General features: G+C 35.2%; 2 protein-coding genes across 20 annotated transcripts in view; one reads left to right on the forward strand and one right to left on the reverse strand.

The window, feature by feature from the left end:
* Positions 1 to 19,417, forward strand: part of CYREN (cell cycle regulator of NHEJ) — a 163,179-nt gene that overhangs the window by 141,025 nt on the left and 2,737 nt on the right. The window lies entirely within an intron of this gene.
* AGBL3 (ATP/GTP binding protein like 3) overlaps positions 1 to 19,417 on the reverse strand; it is a 148,624-nt gene that overhangs the window by 116,685 nt on the left and 12,522 nt on the right. For all 19 annotated transcript variants that reach the window (XM_021936293.2, XM_021936288.2, XM_021936286.2 and 16 more), the window contains one exon: positions 700 to 807. In XM_021936293.2, the coding sequence (XP_021791985.2) occupies positions 700 to 807 (108 nt within the window). The remainder of the gene's footprint in view (positions 1 to 699; positions 808 to 19,417) is intronic.

Consider the following 19,417-nt stretch of genomic DNA (forward strand, 5'->3'; position numbering starts at 1 on the left):
ATGCTCCCTAGAAGTTATCTTTAATATACAAAAATACTCTAAGATATTAAACTGTGTTGGTGAAATTATGAGGAGTCTATACTTCCTTATACTGGTGCTTCAGGAGCAGATAGTTGAGAACATACTCTGAGACTTCTATGTTTGATTATTAGCATACTGTATCATGAAAGCAAACAAAATATTTTGCATTAATAGAGTTTTCAAAGTACAAATATGGATCTTGAGTGTTAACACTTTCCTGAGATACAATCTTAGATATTTTTTTTGCAATGTAGGGTAATTGTTTCACTTTTAAAGATTGTAACGCCAAGAAATGCATCAGAGTCAGGAAATTAAAAGAAAAACATCTGAATGAATGCATGAATGTGAGCTGTACTAGAAGGAATAATAGTTGCAAAGCACTTCACTGCGTTTATCTTTCAAAATTGATATGAAGCAAAATTCATTCTAAATATAACTCTTCATTCTAATGGCAAACATGATGTTTAATTTTAAAGTAACTTTGCATAAACTGCAATACGCCTTCAAAGATATAAATGGCACTAAATCCACACTTGGATCAATATGTAAACAAACATCTTTATGTTTAGGGACTGGTCATCTGAAATTTCCACTACAAACAGCAAAACAAATATAACTCAGAGATTAACCTAAGTACCAAATTATATTTTACAGCAACATGTGTCATTATGTGCTCACCATCTTCAGCTAGATAAACCACAGTATCTTCCTTGGAGTCTGGATAAAGGGGTTCCGTTTCTAAGCCCGTTGGGATATACACTGGCTCAGGACAAGAAGGAGTCCAATCTGGAAAAAAAAGTGAAACGTTATTTGAAAATGACTTCAAAATAAAACAGGAAAATTTTATTGCATATTTTCAAATAATTCATTGATAGATATAGGCTAAAATGTAGTGTTTTGTGTGGGGTAAGATTTCACTAAGGGTTCATTGGAAGTAATAATGAACATTGTCACACTGTGATACAACTTATGACATTTCATTCATACCTTTTTCTGAATTATTATATTATTGAGTAGTTTCATGATTGCTTTTTGCTCATTACTGATTTTATACCTATTTTATAACACAGTTCTCTTTCTCCTGAGCCCTTGATACCATTCTATCCCACCTCTGAGAATCTTACTCTACCTTTTATTCTTCTTTTCCCTTCAGCCTCTTTGCTTGATAATGGCTATCAAGATAAACCTGAACATGTTTATAAGATTTAACTCCCAAAAGCAAAGATTTTATTTTATTTTATTTATTTATTTATTGGAGATGGAGTCTTCTTCAGTCGCCCAGGTTGGAGTGCAGTGGCCCGATCTCGGCTCACTGCAAGCTCCGCCTCCCGGGTTCAGGCCATTCTGCCTCAGCCTCTCGAGTGGCTGGGACTACAGGTGCCCGCCACCACGCCCGGCTAATTTTTTATTTTTTTGTATTTTTAGTAGAGAGGCAGTTTCACCATGTTAGCCAGGATGGTCTTGATATCCTGACCTCGTGATCCACCCGCCTTGGCCTCCCAAAGTGCTGGGATTACAGGTGTGAGCCACCGCGCCCGGCCAGTAAAGATATTAGACGCCCCCCTACCCCTGCCACTTCTCTTTTAGCTACCAGCTTTCCTTCTTTTTAGGATCAAATTTCTTAAATGTCATCTGCACTACTCTCAGGTCTTTCTGACCATGACCTATTTGATGGGGGAAAAATGACTTCACAGCCTAACTACCCTGGTTATTTGTATTTTTTTAATGGACCAAGAATTTGGTGACAAACAAGTATTACTGCACAAATATTTTAGAGATTATGTGTACATCTCCTTTAACAACAGAAGTGTATTTGACATAATCAATAGGGGTCAAATCTAGCTACAGAAAAAACACAGTCTACCATATTGATGCAAATGTGTATCACTGTATTGTAGTGTTAAATGAATCACACACAACCAAATAAATTGGTAATAAAGATAAGCCTATGATTAAAATTTTAAATGTTTTATTTAAAATCTTCTCATTAGTTGAAAGCCTTAACCAATTTAAGTCAAAATTAATGAACTAATAAAATAACTCCCATTCTGAAACATTAGGAATTTCAGCTATTTGCCTTTGTGTATGCTGATTTTCTTTTTTTTTTTTTTTTTTTTTGAGACGGAGTCTCACTCTGTCACCCAGGCTGGAGTGCAGCAGCATGAATCTCGGCTCACTGCAAGCTCCGCCCCCGGGGTTCACGCCATTCTCCTGCCTCAGCCTCCCGAGTAGCTAGGACTACAGATGCCTGCCACCAAGCCTGGCTAATTTTTTTTTTTTTTTTTTTTTTTGTATTTTTAGTAGAGACGAGGTTTCACCAGGTTAGCCAGGATGGTCTCGATCTCCTGACCTCGTGATCCGCCTGCCTCGGCCTCCCAAAGTGCTGGGATTACAGGCGTGAGCCACCACACCCGGCCTGTGTATGCTGATTTTCAAAAGTTGCAAGACATCCAGACTTCTCAGTTAAGAAAACAGAGATTTTGTTAATTTCTGCTTACGCTCTTCTTTATTTATTAATAACTAGTCCTTATTGTAGAGAACCATGAAACCCTATCATTATAACTGGAGAAAGAACTTGTATATAAGGGTCAAGTTTGCAGTTTATTAGAATACTCGTACTGAGAGCTGTGTTTTGAGAATCAGATGTAACCCACTTCTGATACCCATATCCACTGTTCCACTAAAATTGTTCTTTACATTGTATTCGAAACAGGGTGAGCATTCAGTTAAATGTCTATAGATTAAATGGACAGAGATCAATGGACATATGGAGAGATGAATGAATGGATAGTTGAACAATGCAAAGTTCTTATCCACATATTCCTTAAATGTAAATAATGTGATATACGTCTACTGCATAAATGTTTTATGTCTGGCAATATCGTCATTGCAAAAAAGCTACTCTAGAGCTAGGGTTGTTTAAGTAGAAGATTTTCACTTGAAATGAAGCATTTCAAGATTTTCTGAGTATTCTATATTAAGCAATTTCATCGGTAATGGACTTAAACATCAACATGGATTCCTGATATAGGCACTTCTTCTTGACTTGTTATTCAGTGACAGATTTCGCAGCTATCTTTTTGTCAAGTAGACTAGAAAATTATATATTCATCTTTCCGTTATCACAATTTCCTACTATCCTTGTTGATGTCTGCTGTTCAAAAAACTACTTGAAAGTGGTGGCTGTCACTGTCCCAAGAGAACTCAGATGTCTGTGCATAACAAATACGTGTTTCCCAGTTCTCTCAAAGCTGCAGACTCTTGAGCTGCGAAAACAACACTGCATTCTTTTGAGTCCTCCTTTAGTCAAAGTCATGTTCCCAGAAGAATGGAGACTGCACTTAGCAGTTACCATGTCATATGAGCACTAAATCAGTGCTGTTTGTGCCATTATGTCTCATGGATCACTTTGTGAAGGTTTCTGCTTTGTCCTTCAGCTCCTTTTTCCATAGGCCTTAGGACTGGCTGAGACAACACCATGCCTTCAGCCCTACACCATATGCTTCATTTTCTTCCAAGGAAAAAGAAAAAAAATAAACTTATATGCAAAAGAAGACTCCTTCAGGTCCTAACCACCAGTACAGCAGATTTAAAAGCCTAAGTAGGTGGTAAGGATATTCCATTTTGTATATCTCTTTTTTCACTTGGCTACTGTGAGACTTCTTGTAATCTGTTCTCAGATTTATCTTTGGTTGGTCCCACTTTTTGATCACCGAGATATGGTATATGCAAATGATCTTATAAAAGGGATATCCAGGAGTCATAGGAAATCCCAGAAATAATAGAGGTTCTGAATTAAAGGTGTTTAATTTGGAATGCTTTTTATAAGTAATTATTTTTATCAGTCTTGTTTATTGTATAAAAGTTAAAAGAAAAAAAATCCACAATCTCATTATGCAGAGATAAATATCAACTTTTTTCTTTTTCTTTTTTTTTTTAAGAGACAGAGTCTCGCTCTGTTGCCCAGGCTGGAGTGCAGTGGCATGATCTCAGCTCACTGCAACCTCCACTTCCTGGGTTCAAGCAATTCTCCTGCCTCAGCCTCCTAAGTAGCTGGGACTATAGGTGCACGCCACCACGCCCTGCTAATTTTTTTGTATTTTAGTAGAGATGGAGTTTCACCGTGTTGCCGAGGCTGGTCTCGAACTCCTGAGCTCAGGCAATCTGCCCGCCTCCGCCTCCCAAAGTGCTAGGATTACAGACGTGAGCCACCGCACCTGGCCAACATTTTGATTTTTATCTTTTTAGGCTTTCTCGCTTTCAACCATCCAGTTCAGATGCTTTTGGCATATGCTAAGAAAAAATATTATTTCACATATTTAGAAACCCAGAAGTAGAGGGGACTCAAGGGATGGTATAATCAGTGACTGGTGGTCATCCAGAGCTCAGTGTCTTTATGTCTCTCCACTTTGTCATCCTCATCCTAAGGCGTATGATTGTAAAATGTAAAACAACATGGCTGTCAGTGGAAGAGTGTCTTGTACTAACTGACTTAATCAACTGCGACGAAATCAACCACAATTAGTTAACCACAATGTCTTCTTCATGTATATGGCATCATTCTATATATACTGATCACCAATTTGTTTTCCCCACCCCACTTCACTAAACATCTTAGAGATGTTTAATAGACATAGATCTTTATCATTTTTTAACATCTGTATAGTGTTCTCTAATATGGATTGTCACAATTTGACCATTAGTGGACATAACAGTTACATCTTTATTTACCTAAGAGATAAACTGCTGGTCAGGGAATACATGTATATTTTCCTTTATTAAGAAACAAAACTGTCAAATCTTTTTACAAAGTGATTATACAATTTTACATTCCCACCAACAATGTATTAGAGTTCCAGTTGCTCTACATTCTAATATTTGGTTGTCAGTCTTTTAAATTTTTTGCCATCCTGGTAGATGTAAAGTAGTATCTCATTGTGGTTCAAATTTTTATTTCCCATGTGGAAAATTTTTTTTCATATGTTTATTGATTATTATAAGTCTTTGAGAAATGTCTGTTCAAATCTTTTGTCCATTTTAAAATTAGGTTTTCATTGTTGGTTTGTAGGAATTCTTCATATATTCTGCATACAAGTCTTTTGTCATATATGTGTTGGGAATATTTATTTTTATAGACTGTGGCTTGCCTTTTCATTTTTAACTGTCTGTTAATGAGAAATTTTAAATTTTGATGATGTCAACTTTATTAATTTTTCATTGTTTCTTTTTTCTTTCTATCTCCTAAGGAATTGGTGCCTTATCTATAAATACAAAGATATTGTTCTATGTTTTCTTATAGGAGCTTTATAATGTTAGGTTATATATAGCTTTATATGTTTAGATCTATGATCTGTCTTGAATTAATTTTTGTGTACTAGTGAGGTAGAAGTCAAGGATTTTTTTTTTTCTACATGTATACTAAGTTATTACAACACCAATTATTGAAAAGACTTTCCTTACCCTCATTGAGTTTCTTTAGTGCCTTTGTCAAAAGTCATTTGGTCATAAGCATGTTGGTCTATTTCTGGACGTTTTTACTCTGTTCCACTGATGTGTTCATCTTTTTGTCAATTGTTTGTGCCCACTAAAAAAATCTACCAAAACAAACTTCTATCCATATTTCACATGGCCAGAAACAAAGCAAATGTTTAAATGTTTATTAGGTACTATGCTTATGAAAAGTGCAAAAACAAAGAACTACAGCTTACTGATTTATCACAAAGCAAATACCACATAAGCCACGAAATATTACATTGCAAGCACCTTACATACTCCACTCATGCCCCTTTCCCATCACCAGCCTCTCCCTCCCTTTGAAAAGGAGCCATTAGCCTTAATATAATGCAATTGTTTCTTTACTCTCCTTTATAAATTTACCACCTAAGCATTCCTATATATATGCATGTGTATAATATAGTTTTTATCTAGAGAAGTGTAAATAAAACCATTGCTTTGCTTTGCCTATATTTGAACTTTATATAAATTAAAATCACATAGTATGTGGTATTCTTCTGTGCTGTTTTTCATGTATATTGTGAAATCAATCCACGTGGTGGCATATTGCTGTAATTTGCTTATTTCATTGATATATAATATTTTTAAAAATGTTACAATTTATCCATTTCTATTTATAATGGACATTTGGGCTGTTTCAGTTTGGGGCTATTAAGAACAATGGTGCTATGAACAGCTTTGTACATATTGCTTAGAGCATCTGTGCTCACATCACTTTTAGGAGTAAAAATTCTAGGTTGCAGGGCATGTATCAATTTCAGTAAATAATGCCACACTATCATCCAAAATGATTATACTAATTTACACACCCACCAGCAGGTCACGAAGGTTCCATTTGCTCCATATGCTCACCATTGCTTAGTATAAGTTAAATTTAACCTTGCAAGGTGTCTGTGAAACAGTACTCAGCCTCATTAACAATCAGAGAATTGCAAATTAAAATCACAATAAGATAAGACTTCATGATAAGGTTAATATTATCTCATATGTTTATTGGCCATGTGAATATCATTTTTTATAAAGTGCCCATTGAAGTCTCCTGCCCAGTTTCCTACTGGGTTGTTTGTCTTTTCTTATTACTTTCAGAAATGCTTTGTATATTCCAGAAATGATCTATTTGTCAGTTATGTATTGCAAATATTAACATATTCTCCTAATCTATTGTTTACTTTGGTTTATTTTTTGATGCACTGAAGTTTTTAATTTTACTGTAGTCAAATTTATCCATCTTTTTCTTTATGGTTAGGGATTTTTTTTTTTTTTTTTTTTTTTGGAGATGGAGTCTCGCTCTGTTGCCCAGGCTGGAGTGCAGTGGCGCCATCTCGGCTCACTGCAAGCTCCGCCTCCCGGGTTCACGCCGTTCTTCTGCCTCAGCCTCCTGAGTAGCTGGGACTACAGGTGCTCGCCACCGCGCCCAACTAATTTCTTTTGTATTTTTAGTAGAGACGGGGTTTCATCATGTTAGCCAGGATGGTCTCCATCTCCTGACCTCGTGATCTGCCTCCCTCAGCCTCCCAAGTGCTGGGATTACAGGCGTGAGCCACCGCGCCCGGCCCCCTGGTTAGGGTATTTTATGTTCTATTTAAGTCTTTCCAGATTTTAACATTATGAAGATATTTTCTTGTATTATTTTCTAGAAATCTTATTGTTTTACCTTTCATTTTTATATCCATAACCCATTTGAAATGGACTTTTGTGTATAAGGTTGGGGTGAGATTTCACTTTTTCCATATGGAAATCCAATTATTCCAGTATTATTTACTGAAAAGACCATCTTTAACTTTCTCTTGCAGTTCCATCTTTGTCATAATGACCATATATACACGAGTCTGTTCCTAAGCTCTCTATTCTAATCCATTCCTGTTTCCTTTCAGCAATGCCATACATTACTGTAACTTTATTAAGGTTTATGAGCTAGTAAAGTAAACCTTACAATTTTTGTCCTTTAAGAGGTCGTTGGCATTTCCATATGCATTTTTAAAGTATCTTGTCAATTTCTATAAAAAAATCACAATTGGGATTTTGATTGGTATTGCATGGAATATGTAGATCAGTTTGGAGATAACTGACATCTTTAGAATAATGAGTCTCCCAATCTATGAACATTCTATATCCTTCTACTTATTTAGGGCTTTTAAAATCTCTCTCAATAATGCTTTATTGCTTCTTCATAGAAATCTTGTCTATCAGATTTATTCCTAGGCATGTGATTTTTAAACTTTTTATTTGAAACAGTTGCACACATACAGTAAAGTTGCAATAACAGGAAAAAAAACCTTTTTCTCCCTGAAGTACTTGCCAACATAATACCCCATCCTCTCCAAACATATTTCCTCCAATGAAGGAAATCCTCCTATATAAATAACCATAATACAACCATCAAGATCAGGACATTAATACTGATTTACTTCTAATATTTAATCCTTAAAGTTTTGACAGTTGTATAATGTCCTCTATAGCAAAAGTATCCACTTTAGAATCACACATTGCATTTAACTTTAATGTATATTTTAGTTTTCTTTGATATAGAACAGCTTTTCAGTCTTTCCTTATATGTCATGACTTTGACACTTTTGAAAATTACAGGTCAGATTTCCAATGTTAGCTAAGAGATACATACTGTTAAAACAAAACAAAACAAAACAAAAAACAGCACTTTGGGAAGCTGAGGCAGGCGGATCATGAGGTCAAGAGATGGAGACCATCCTGACCAACACTAGTGAAACCCCGTCTCTACTAAAAATACAAAAATTAGCTGGGTGTGGTGGCGTGCGCCTGTAGTCCCAGCTACTCAGGAGGCTGCAGCAGGAGAATGGCTTGAATCTGGAAGGTGGAGGTTGCAGTGAGCCGAGATTGCACCACTGCACTCCAGCCTGGTGACAGCGTGAGACTCCATCTTAAAAAAAAAAAAAAAATCATCCCTACCCTTACAACAAAAAATATACTAGACAAATTGCAAATAATGACTTTTTGCCAACCCACCATAGAAGAGGTTGCAGGGCAACCAAATGCTCCAAAGTCTGTAAAAAGACAGAAATTTGCAAGGTGAAACTGGACCTCAGTAGTTGCCCACTGAAGGCAGATGCTGCTGAACTTCATATAATCTGGTAAGAAGGCACAGCTAAAGCCTTTAAAATAAATTTTAAAAAGCCAAATGTGAGTGTGAAGTCCCTTGCGGCTGTAGATATAAGATGTAGGGGGTTAGCACCCACTTTCAGACTTTTCCTCTGGGAATCCCACCAGGTGCTCACAAGGAAAAAGAGAATCCTGCGAAAGTTATTCTTGTGGTGCTGCATTGGGGAGGGGAACAGCAGCCTCTGCCAAACTCCACCCAGACCCATCTATGCATCTCCCTTTATGGAATAAAATACTTAATCTATAATAAGACATTAGTAGAAAACCATTGCATCTGGGGAAAGGGAACAGAAAAAACAATACAAAAATCCCCAACACTACCACACTAACCTTGAGCGAGATATAGGCATATGTGCTATTTTCTGTCTATATAGTTGCCTGTTCTGGACATTTCACATAATTGGAATCACATTATTTGTTCTTCTGTGTCTGGCTTTTATCACTCAGTATAATGGTTTCAAAGTTCATCCATGTTGTAGCATGTATTAGTACCTCATTCCTTTTTATGGCCAATTAATATTATGTTGTGTGGAAATACCATATTTCGTTTTTCCATTCATCCATTGATGGACACTTGGGTTGTTTCCACCATGTGGCTACTAAGAATAATGCTGCCATTAACGTTTGTATTTAAGTTTTGTTTGGATATATGTTTTCATTTCTCTTGGGTACATATCTACAAGTGGAACTGCTGGGCCAAATAGTAACTCAATGTTTAACTTTCTGAAGAAAACACCAAACTGCTTCCAAAGTAGCTGCACAATTTTACATTCCCAACAGCAGTGTATAAGGGTTCCAGTCTCTCCACATGCTTGTCAGCACTTATCTGACTTTTTGATTCAAGTCATCCTAGTGGGTGTAAAGAGGTATCTTATTGTGGTATTAATTTGCATTTCCCTATCACTAAAGCTGTTGAACATATTTTCATGTGTTTACTGGCCATTTGTTCATTTACTTTGGAGAAATGTTTATTTAGATCCTTTGTACACTTTAAAATTTAGTTGTCTTTTTATTATTGTGTTGTAAGAGTTCTTTATATAGTTTAGATAGAAGTCCTTTGTCAGATAAATAATTTTCAAATGTTTTATCTTGTTCTATGGGTTTAATTCTCATTTTCTTGACAGTTTCTGTTGAAACACAGAACTTTCAATTTTGATAAAGTTCAATTCATCTATTTTTTTTCCAGTTGTTGCTTGTGCTTCTGGCATTATACTTAATAATCCATTGCCAAATCCAAAGTCATGAAGATTTGCCTCTATGTTTCCTTGTAAGGGTTTTATAGTTTGGGCTGTTAGTTAGATGTTGATCCATTTTGAATCAATTTTTGTATATGGTGTGAGGTAAGGGACAAACTTCTTTATTTTGCATGTGGTTATCTATCCAGTTGTCTTGGGGCCATTTGTTGAAAAGACAATGCTCTTCCTATTGAATAGTCTTGCCATCCTTGTCAAAAATCAGTTCACCACAGACACATGGGCTTATTTCTGGACTTCCAATTTTATTCACTGGTATTCACTGGTCTATATATCTATCCTCATGACAGTACCACACTAAATTACTGTTTGTAGTTAAGTTTTGAAATAAGAAAGTGTGAGCTCTCAAATTTGTTCTTAAGTTTTTTTTTTTCTTTTTTTGGCCATTCTGGGTTCCCTGAGTTTCTATATAAATTTTAGTATCAGCCTGTCAATTTCTACAAAGCAACCCACTGGTATTCTAATGAAAACTGCATTGAATCTGTAGATTCATTTGGGGAGGACTGTCATCATAATAATAGTAAGTCTTTTGATCCATAAACATGGGATGTCTATTTACTTAGATCTTTATTTTCTTTCAGTAATGTTTTGTAGTTGTCAGAGTATGCCTTGTACTCTTTACCTAAATGTATTCATATTTTATTCTTTTGCAAATTGAACAGTTTTTGTAAGTTCATTTTAGGGTTGTTTATTATAAGTGCATAGAAATACAATTGATTTTTATATATTAATCTTATATTCTGCAACCTTGCTGAACTCACATATTAGTTCTAAAAGTTTTTTTCAGTGGATTGCTTAGGATTTTCTATGTACAAAATTATTTTATTGGCAAATATAGTTTTACTTCCTTCTTTCCAATGTAGATTTTTTAAACTTCTTTTTCTTGTCTAATTACCCTGGCTAGAACCTCCATTACAATGTCATATAGAAGTAGAAAAGTGGATATCTTTGTCTTGTTCTTGACCTTATGGGGAAAGCATCTAGTCTGTTCACCATTAAGTAGATATTAGCTGTAGTATTTCCATAGATGTCTTTTATTGAGGACATCCCTTTCTCGTCCTAATTTGGTGAGTGTTTTTGTCATGAAAGGGTGCAGGATTTTTAAAAAATGCCTTTTCTATGTTTATTGAAATAATCTTGTGTTTCTTTTTAATTCTACTGATATTCTCTATCACATTAATTGATTTTTGGGTATAGGGAACAAACAACGTATCTGGATAGATTCGACTTGTTCATGATATATATTCTTTTTATTTGTTGCTGGATTTAGTTTGCTAGTATTTTGCTGATGAATTTTATGTCTATATGCATAATATACATTAGTTTGTAGTTTTCTTGTGATGTCTTTGTGTGGTTTTATTATCAGAGTAATACTGGCCTCATAGGGATGGATGGGGAAGCATTTCTTCCTCTTCTATTATTGGAAGAGCTTTTGAAGTATTAGGAATTGTTTGGTACAATGTTCTAAACATTAAATGTTTGGTAGAATTCAGCAATGAAGCTATTTGGATTTAAGCTACTCTCTGTAGTAGTTTTTCTATTATTAGTTAAATCCCTTTACTTGTTATATGTCTATTTAGATGTTCTATTTCCTCGAGTCAGTTTCAGTACTTCGTGCCTTGCCAGTCATGTGTCCATTTCATCTTAGTTATTTAATCCCTTTTTAGTCTGTATCTGGTTCTCATCTAATTTGATAATTACATCCTCTTAGTTTTCTAGCACAGGATTCTCAGGACAGTTACATACGTCATCACAAGTTGATAATATTCAAGCCTTTACAAGTGTTTGCAACTACAGCAGACAGTTAGTTCTGCATTTAAATCACATGCCACAAAATTTCACATAACTTCTTCTTTTCAAGGGTATCCAAATCTAAGTATTCCTCCAAAAGATTTCACAGCATTTCCAAAGTTGTGCTGAGGAGCCACTTTATTTTGTCTTATGTGGCAGATATATAAGATGACTATTTTCCATAAGGCAGAATAGGTGACTTTGTTAAGTAATTGCCAGGATAAGCCATTTCCATATGCAGATTCAAGTAGTTGTTCAAGTTGGTCCACTGTTATATGAACAAAAGAATATTTAGCAGTATAAGGCCCTGCACTCAGCTAGTTGTCCTCCAAATTTCCACTGCTAGTTTTTTTACACATTGCTGGTTGTCCTCCAAATTTTCATTCTAACTTTCTTCCTGACTTACCAAATCTTCCTGACTTACCAAAACCTGAATTTATCAGGGCAGCAATGTACCTCCATTAAATAACCTTAAGTTTTCAGGCTTGCCTATGGCCAGGAGTAGCGACGCAATATAATTCTAGTCAATGAGGGGTAAAAAGATGACTTCTGGTAGAATTTCTGGGAAAGCTTTTTTAAAAAAAAATTAAAATAAAAAGAAATAGAATCAACTGGCATAAGCATGTTGCTCTTTGTTTTTCCTCCTCTTCACTGTATTTTCATCTGCTTAACAGGGTCTTTTGCAAAACAAGAGCTTTTAATTCTGAAGTCCAATTTATCAATTTTTTTATTAATCATGTTTTTGGTGTCAATTCTAAGAACTCTTTGCCTAGCTCTAGATCATAAAGATTTTCTTCTATTTTAAAAAAGATTTATAATTGTATGTTTTACATTTAAATCTATGATTCATTTTGAATGCATTTTGTGTAAGGTGTTAGACTTAGGTTGAAGTTTTCCCTTGTCTCTTTCTTTTCTTCCTATGGATATCCAATTTCTCCAGCAATATTTGTTGAAAATGCAAACTTTCCTCCATTAAATTGCTTTTTCACTTTGGTCAAAAACCACTTGGGAATATTTGTGTGGTTCTACTTGAGTTCTCTATTCTCTTCTACTGATCTAATACCACACAGCTTTGACTACTGTGGCTATATAAAAGTTTGAGGTAAGAGGCTACTTTATCCCATTTTATGCTTCATTTTCAAAATTGCTTTTTTAAAAAAGTTATTTTAGTTCTTTAGCCTTTCCATATAAATTTTAGAATAATTTTGTCTACATCTACAAAAAGAAATCCTGATAGAAATTTCTTGAAACCTGTATGTCAACTGGGGAGAGCTGACATCTTTACTACATTGAGCTTAGTCCTAATCATGAACATGGTATATTTCTTGATTTATTTAGATCTTCTTTTATTTATTTCATCAACATCGCATAGTTTTAAGAATGCAAGTCTTGTACATGTTTTGTTAGATTTACACCTAATTTTTTAAAAAGTAATTATAACAGTAATGTTCTATACTGTGGTATGGGTTTAGATTACACAAATGTATGCATTTGTTAAATTTGTTAAAATTCATTGATACAATTAGATTCATGAATTTTGTCTTTTGTAAAATGTACCTCAAAACTAAAAAGGAATTCCAGGTAACAATATACATGCTAAAGTATTTGGAGGTGAAATGTAAGAATATCTACAACTTACTTATAAATGAATAAAAAAATTAAAAGGACTTGATGGATAAAGAGAGGGATGGATAGATGGCTACATATGTGATAAAGCAATATAGTAAATTATTGATTGTAAGAATCTAGTTGATGGCCATATAGGTTCCTGTATAATCCTTTCAACTTCTCTGCATATTTGAAAACATTCTTAATAAAATACTGGGAAGTAAGAAGTTAATACAGAGCAAGAGGTTAAATAAAGGACAAAATAAATCTAAATAAATCAGATTTATGAAAAATCATTAACTAATAAATTATTAGAATACAGCACAAAACTAGAACTAAGAAATAAATTCAAGCACTGATTCTTTGAAAAAATTAACAAGATAAAGCCTACCAACATACTCAGGGGAGAAAAATAAGAATGCAAAAACACAATGTAAAATATTAGGACAAAGGGAAAAAAATCTCCTATCTTTAAAGGAAATTATAGCAATTATAGGAGAATACTTTGCTTAAATTTAGAAATGAATTTTAAAATCCTGCATGAAAAGCATTTTTCTAGGAAAATAAATAACCATAACTGTCCCTGGAATATGTAGGAAACTTACAGACCTAACAAAGAAGAAACTGAGAAGTTTTATGGTAACAATATACTCTGTCTCTCTAAAACAGTAACAAAATATGCACAGTTTTAGAAGACTTCTCTCAAAATTAAAAAGAACATTAATTAAAACATTATTGAAACTGTTCTAAAGCAAAGAATTCTAAATAACGTTTATACCAAAACCTGAAAAATGCACATAAGCTAGAAAATTTTTAAAGATCTATCTTATTTCTGAATATTAAAGCAAAAATTCTGCATAAAATGAGAAAACAGGATTCAGCAACCCACTAAAAATTATTCACAATGACCAACTGCACTTTATTTAAATACTATACAACTGTTCAATATTAAAGAAACTAATATCACTCACCAAAATAATAGGTCAAATGAGAAGAATATCATAATCCCTCTACCCCATAGATGTTAAAAAGGCATTTAATAAAGTTTAGTAATAATTTCTGGTAAAGTTTTCTTAATAATATAAGAATAAATTGGTAACTCCTTAGCAGAATAAAAAAATTTATTTTAAACCAGAAGCCAATAATTTGCTTAATGAGAAAACAGTAAAACTAGTCCCATTAAAATGAAGAATAAGACAAAGGCAACATTATTAAATATTTTTTGACAGTACCAGTAAATGCATTTAGTACAAAAAAGAAATATAAGGTTTAAAAACTGCAAATTAGTAGATATAATTACATTAATACAGGATAATATAACTTTATAATTGGAACATATATAGTAATTTAAATATTAGAAACAAAGTATGGAAAATTTCAAAATTAATACACACAAAAATAGCTTTCCTGTATGTAAACAAGTTAGAAAATATAATAAATATTCTATTTGAAATTGCTATTCTCACAACAAAAATATTTAGTTTTAACAAAATACCTAACAATAAACTTAGAAATGGTGCAGAAAAAAATTAAAACTATAATAAGGGAGATCAAGGAAAGCTAGGATAAATGGTGAGACAAATCTTACTGTTGGACAGGAAGGTGCAATTTTAAAAGTATGTTACTCTTCCTTAAGTTAATCTATAAATTTAATGTGATCACAATAAAGTTACCAGTTTATTTATTTTAGGACAACTAGGAAAGCTTATTTTAGATTCCATATAGAGACATAATAAGGCAAAAGTAGCCAGAAAAATCTTGAACAAAGTAAAACAGTAAGGAACTAAGTTTACCACATAACAGAATTATAGTTTAAAAGCTATAGTAATAGAGTTTCATGCTGGCATATCAAAAGACAGATTAATGGAACAGAATTCAAAATTGGACCTAAGAGTTTAGTATATCATAAATGTGGCATTGTAAGTGGGTAGAAAAAAATAATTCATTTAATAAATTTTGTTGGAACAACTCAGCAGGCATTTAATAATAGGACTGGATTGGAAGTTTACTTCTTACATCAAAATGGATTCCTGATGGATCAAAAATTTAATCACAAAAAATACACTTGGACACTACTAAGAAAGAAGTGTGAAAATTTCAAAACCCCAGAAATCATTTAAAAATGATAGACAAAGTAACTACATAAAAATTACAAATTTATGCATGACAAAGACAAAAGGCAAATGAAAAACTGAGAAAAATAGCATGCAACATAAAAGACACAGTAATCAAATCTCTTGCATAGACAGAATGCACTTACAGATCAAGAAGAAAAAATGTCCAATCAGTAGCAAAATGGGCAAAGGATTTTATCAGGTAGCTTATGTACAGTCAGTAGATAAAACGTTCAGTTTCATCCATAAAGAATACATGAAAACAACACATACCAAGTAAACAATATCAGATTGTTGAAAACCAGAATGGGTGATTAACAGTATTGATGAGTATGGGAAAATAGGTAATCTCATTGTGCAGTACAGTATTAACACAGATGGCCTAGGCTGTCCAAACCCTGTACCTCCAAAGAAAGATTTGGACCTTGTCCAACTCCTGGGAGATAACCTCTAAGACCCTGAAATATTCTGCCTGTTCAGAGTTTCTTTGTCTACTTGGGGCCTTGGGCTACATCAGATAGTTTATGCTAATAATGTGAGTTGTGGTGGGGGGCTCTGGGCCACATTATATTAATTTTGGATGGAGAGGCTGGGGACTGAATAACTAAGGCCAGCCACATGGGCCTTCCATGCAGACATAACTGGTCCCTAATAGAAACTCTGGACAACAACGCTGAATGAGCTTCCCTGATTAGCAGTACTTCATGGGTGTTATCTCACATCATGGCTGGAAGAAGTAAGTGCTATCTATAAAACTCCACAGAGAGAGTACAACTGGAAGCCCACATCTAGTCTCTCCTGGACTCTGCCCTAAATCAATTCTGCTGATTTTAGTCTGTATCATTTCACTGTAATAAGCCACAACCATTAATGTAATGGTTTTTTTGAATTTCTTGAGTCCTTTTAATGAATCATTGAACCTTGGGGTGGTCTTGGGGACTCCTGATCACAGGTGACATCGGAAGTGGGATTCACTAGAACACCCTGACTCACTGAAATGTGGTGAAAGAATGGTTTGGGAAAAGGAAGGATAAGAGGGTAGGAGTTGACAAAACTTTGATTCTGTATGGCCACTGGGCCACCCATGGTGTTAAGTAGCAGCTGTGTTGCAACCAGTTACTAGAAGTAAAAGTCACCACTGGAATTTAGAAATGATAAATCTAACTCCTAAAGAGTTGGCTCACTAGATGCATAAGGAAAGGCAAAATGACAAGAAACAAGCTAAATATACAATCTCTCAGTTATTATGTGTAATAGCTAAAATGACAGTAAAGTGTTGAGGCAAATCCTGATGCTGGGCCAAGCTTGAATTTCAGCTGGTCCAAGTTACAGACACTAGCTTCAGGGTTTCCAACAAAGGGACAAATAACATGCTGAAAAAACTGACAGCTAAAATAATATGAGTCATGAAAGAACAGGGAAAGACAAAAGGAAGAATCAAGGGACTCATCCCGCAGGTTGAACACTGATGGGATCAAAGGCTTAATGAAGCACTACTGGAGATTACATAGACCAATAGGAGCTCCTGGCATACCCCAACTTTGAAGAGCTTTAAACAAATCTGTTCTATTTACCTTAGTCTGGAGGAATTAACAAAGCTGAAAGGCAAAAAGGACAATGAAAAATGTTACCTCAAATCATCCGTGGCAATTGTCTCACAATCTAATATGGATAAGGACTGATGAAAAGGGTCAGAGTCCTTTAGTCTGATCCTTGTTTGGGGACATGGGCTATATGCACGTGTGGTTAAAATGGACAGGGGGTGGAGAATAAGCTTTTCTGGGACTCTGACATGGCAGACCAATGCACTGAGGTTCCAAAATCTGTTGGGTGAAATCCTAATGTAGATTACAGTTAGGTTGGGAGGACTTAGCCATGAAATGGTTGATGAAATTAAGGTGAAAGTTGAGATTAAAACTGAAATACCTAAATGGACTTCATGTGAACTGGATGTATCTCCTTTACCTGAATGTATTGGGATGGATTTTATATCTGATTGGGCAACACTTCCCTACCTTATATTGTAAAACCAAAGGCATGTAAATTTGCCCTTTATCCAGTATACCTGCTAAATGGGAACCTACAGAACTGTCCAAGCCCACAGATTTTAGTTGGAAATAGTATAGAATACCTGGTGCACAAAAATAGATTACACCTTTAATCAATGATGTGTTAAAAACTGGGCTGCTGGTACCAACACATTTTCTCTACAGTAGCCCTGTATGGACCAGAGAATGGGGCTATGGAAAAAGCCTGTGAGCACCATCCAGCAGTGACTACCAGAATTTGGACCAGAAAATTTTCAGATGCAGCTATAAGATATACAGCTAAATTGAGAACAAATTACTAACTTGCTATTGGACATTAGTTGAAAATGCCCGTGACTGAATGTATTAGGGTTCTTCAGAAAAAATAGACCAGTAGACTGTGTGTGTGTGTTTGTGTGTATTATACGAATTATATCAGTGAATATACACATATGTGTATGCACATTGTCACAGAATTATGGAGATTGAGAAGTCTCATAATCTGCTGTGTGCAAGCTGTAGAACTAGGAAGGCTGGTGGTGTAATTCAGTCCAAGTCCAAAAGCCTGAGGACTAGAAGCTCTGATGTCTGGGGGCAGATGATGAATATCCCAGTTCAAGAAGAGAATTCACCCTTCCTCCATCCTTTTGTTCTATTCAGGCAGGCCCTCAATAGATTGGATGATGCCCCACCTCCTTACACTGGTGATGGTGGATCTTCTTTCCTGAATCTACCAATTCAAATGCTAATCTATTCCAGAAACACCCTCAGAGGGACATCCAGAAATAATGTTTTACCAGCTACCTGGGCATCCCATGGTCAAGTCAAGCTGATACATAAAATTAATTAACCATTATACTGAAGGACATATAACCATGAAAGCTGAAATGCCCATAATGCCTTAAGTGATGTGAGAGAAACACTCTAATAAGGTAGTGCCCAGAAGGGCTCCATAATAAATGGAAACGGTTTATACAGGACAATGTTACTGGGACAATGCAAGGAGGTACTCATTCTGTTCATGTGCAGGAGGTCTCTTTTCCACTGGAGCCTACTTTGAAATCAGCTGAGGAGCCACCATATCCTATGGCCACCTGGGCAGCACCCTATGAACAGCTCTCTATTGAAAGAGAGCTACTAGGTTGACTGATGGCAGTTCCAAGGTGGATGGTCAACATCCTGTTTGGAAGACTACTGTACTACATCAGATGATGGAAAAGTTTTGATTGAAGAAAGTAAGAACAGTCTGCTCAGGCTGAACTATATGCTGTCCGTGCAGTGATGAAAACACTGAACAAGTATAAAAGTTCCATTTAAAAATAATCAAAGTCTGGGTGTGCTAATGGCTGGCCACATGGTCAAATAAATGGGCAATGAAAAACTAGTCTATTAGATGCCCCATGTGGGGCACTATCCTATGGAAATCACCATGGGAATTAGGGGCACATTAAAGTAGGACATGTCAATGCCTACCAGAAGAACACTCTTCCAGGATCAGATGATGACTGGACCCACTAAGTGGAAAACTTGGTGTGCTTACTTAAGGTGGGCATGTAGGTCCATGAAATAAATGGGAATGGGAAAGGTGTAGAAATGTAGGCATGGGCTGATTGTTGGCATATTTCTCTTTTTCCCTCTGAGGCACAAAATATAAATAAATACTGCAAGAGAGAGAGAGACCGCAGGTGGCTATGGGCAGATTTCCTGGGGAGAAGGTGGCACACACAACTGACAAGTAACTACATCAGAATTCTGTGGTAGCCCCCAGACTATAAAAGGATCCTGATAGGACTAGACGTTTACTCTGGACTAGGCTTTGCACCCCCAGAGACAGATGGATACAAATGCTTAAAATACTATAAAAGGACTGAAACAGAAGATACTGTGGCAATTTGGACCATCGAGTTATATTTCTTCAGACCAAGAAACACACTTTACAGCCCATAATGTCTAA

Source organism: Papio anubis, chromosome 4 (genome assembly GCF_008728515.1).
Source record: "Papio anubis isolate 15944 chromosome 4, Panubis1.0, whole genome shotgun sequence".
NCBI classification, from domain to species: domain Eukaryota; kingdom Metazoa; phylum Chordata; class Mammalia; order Primates; family Cercopithecidae; genus Papio; species Papio anubis.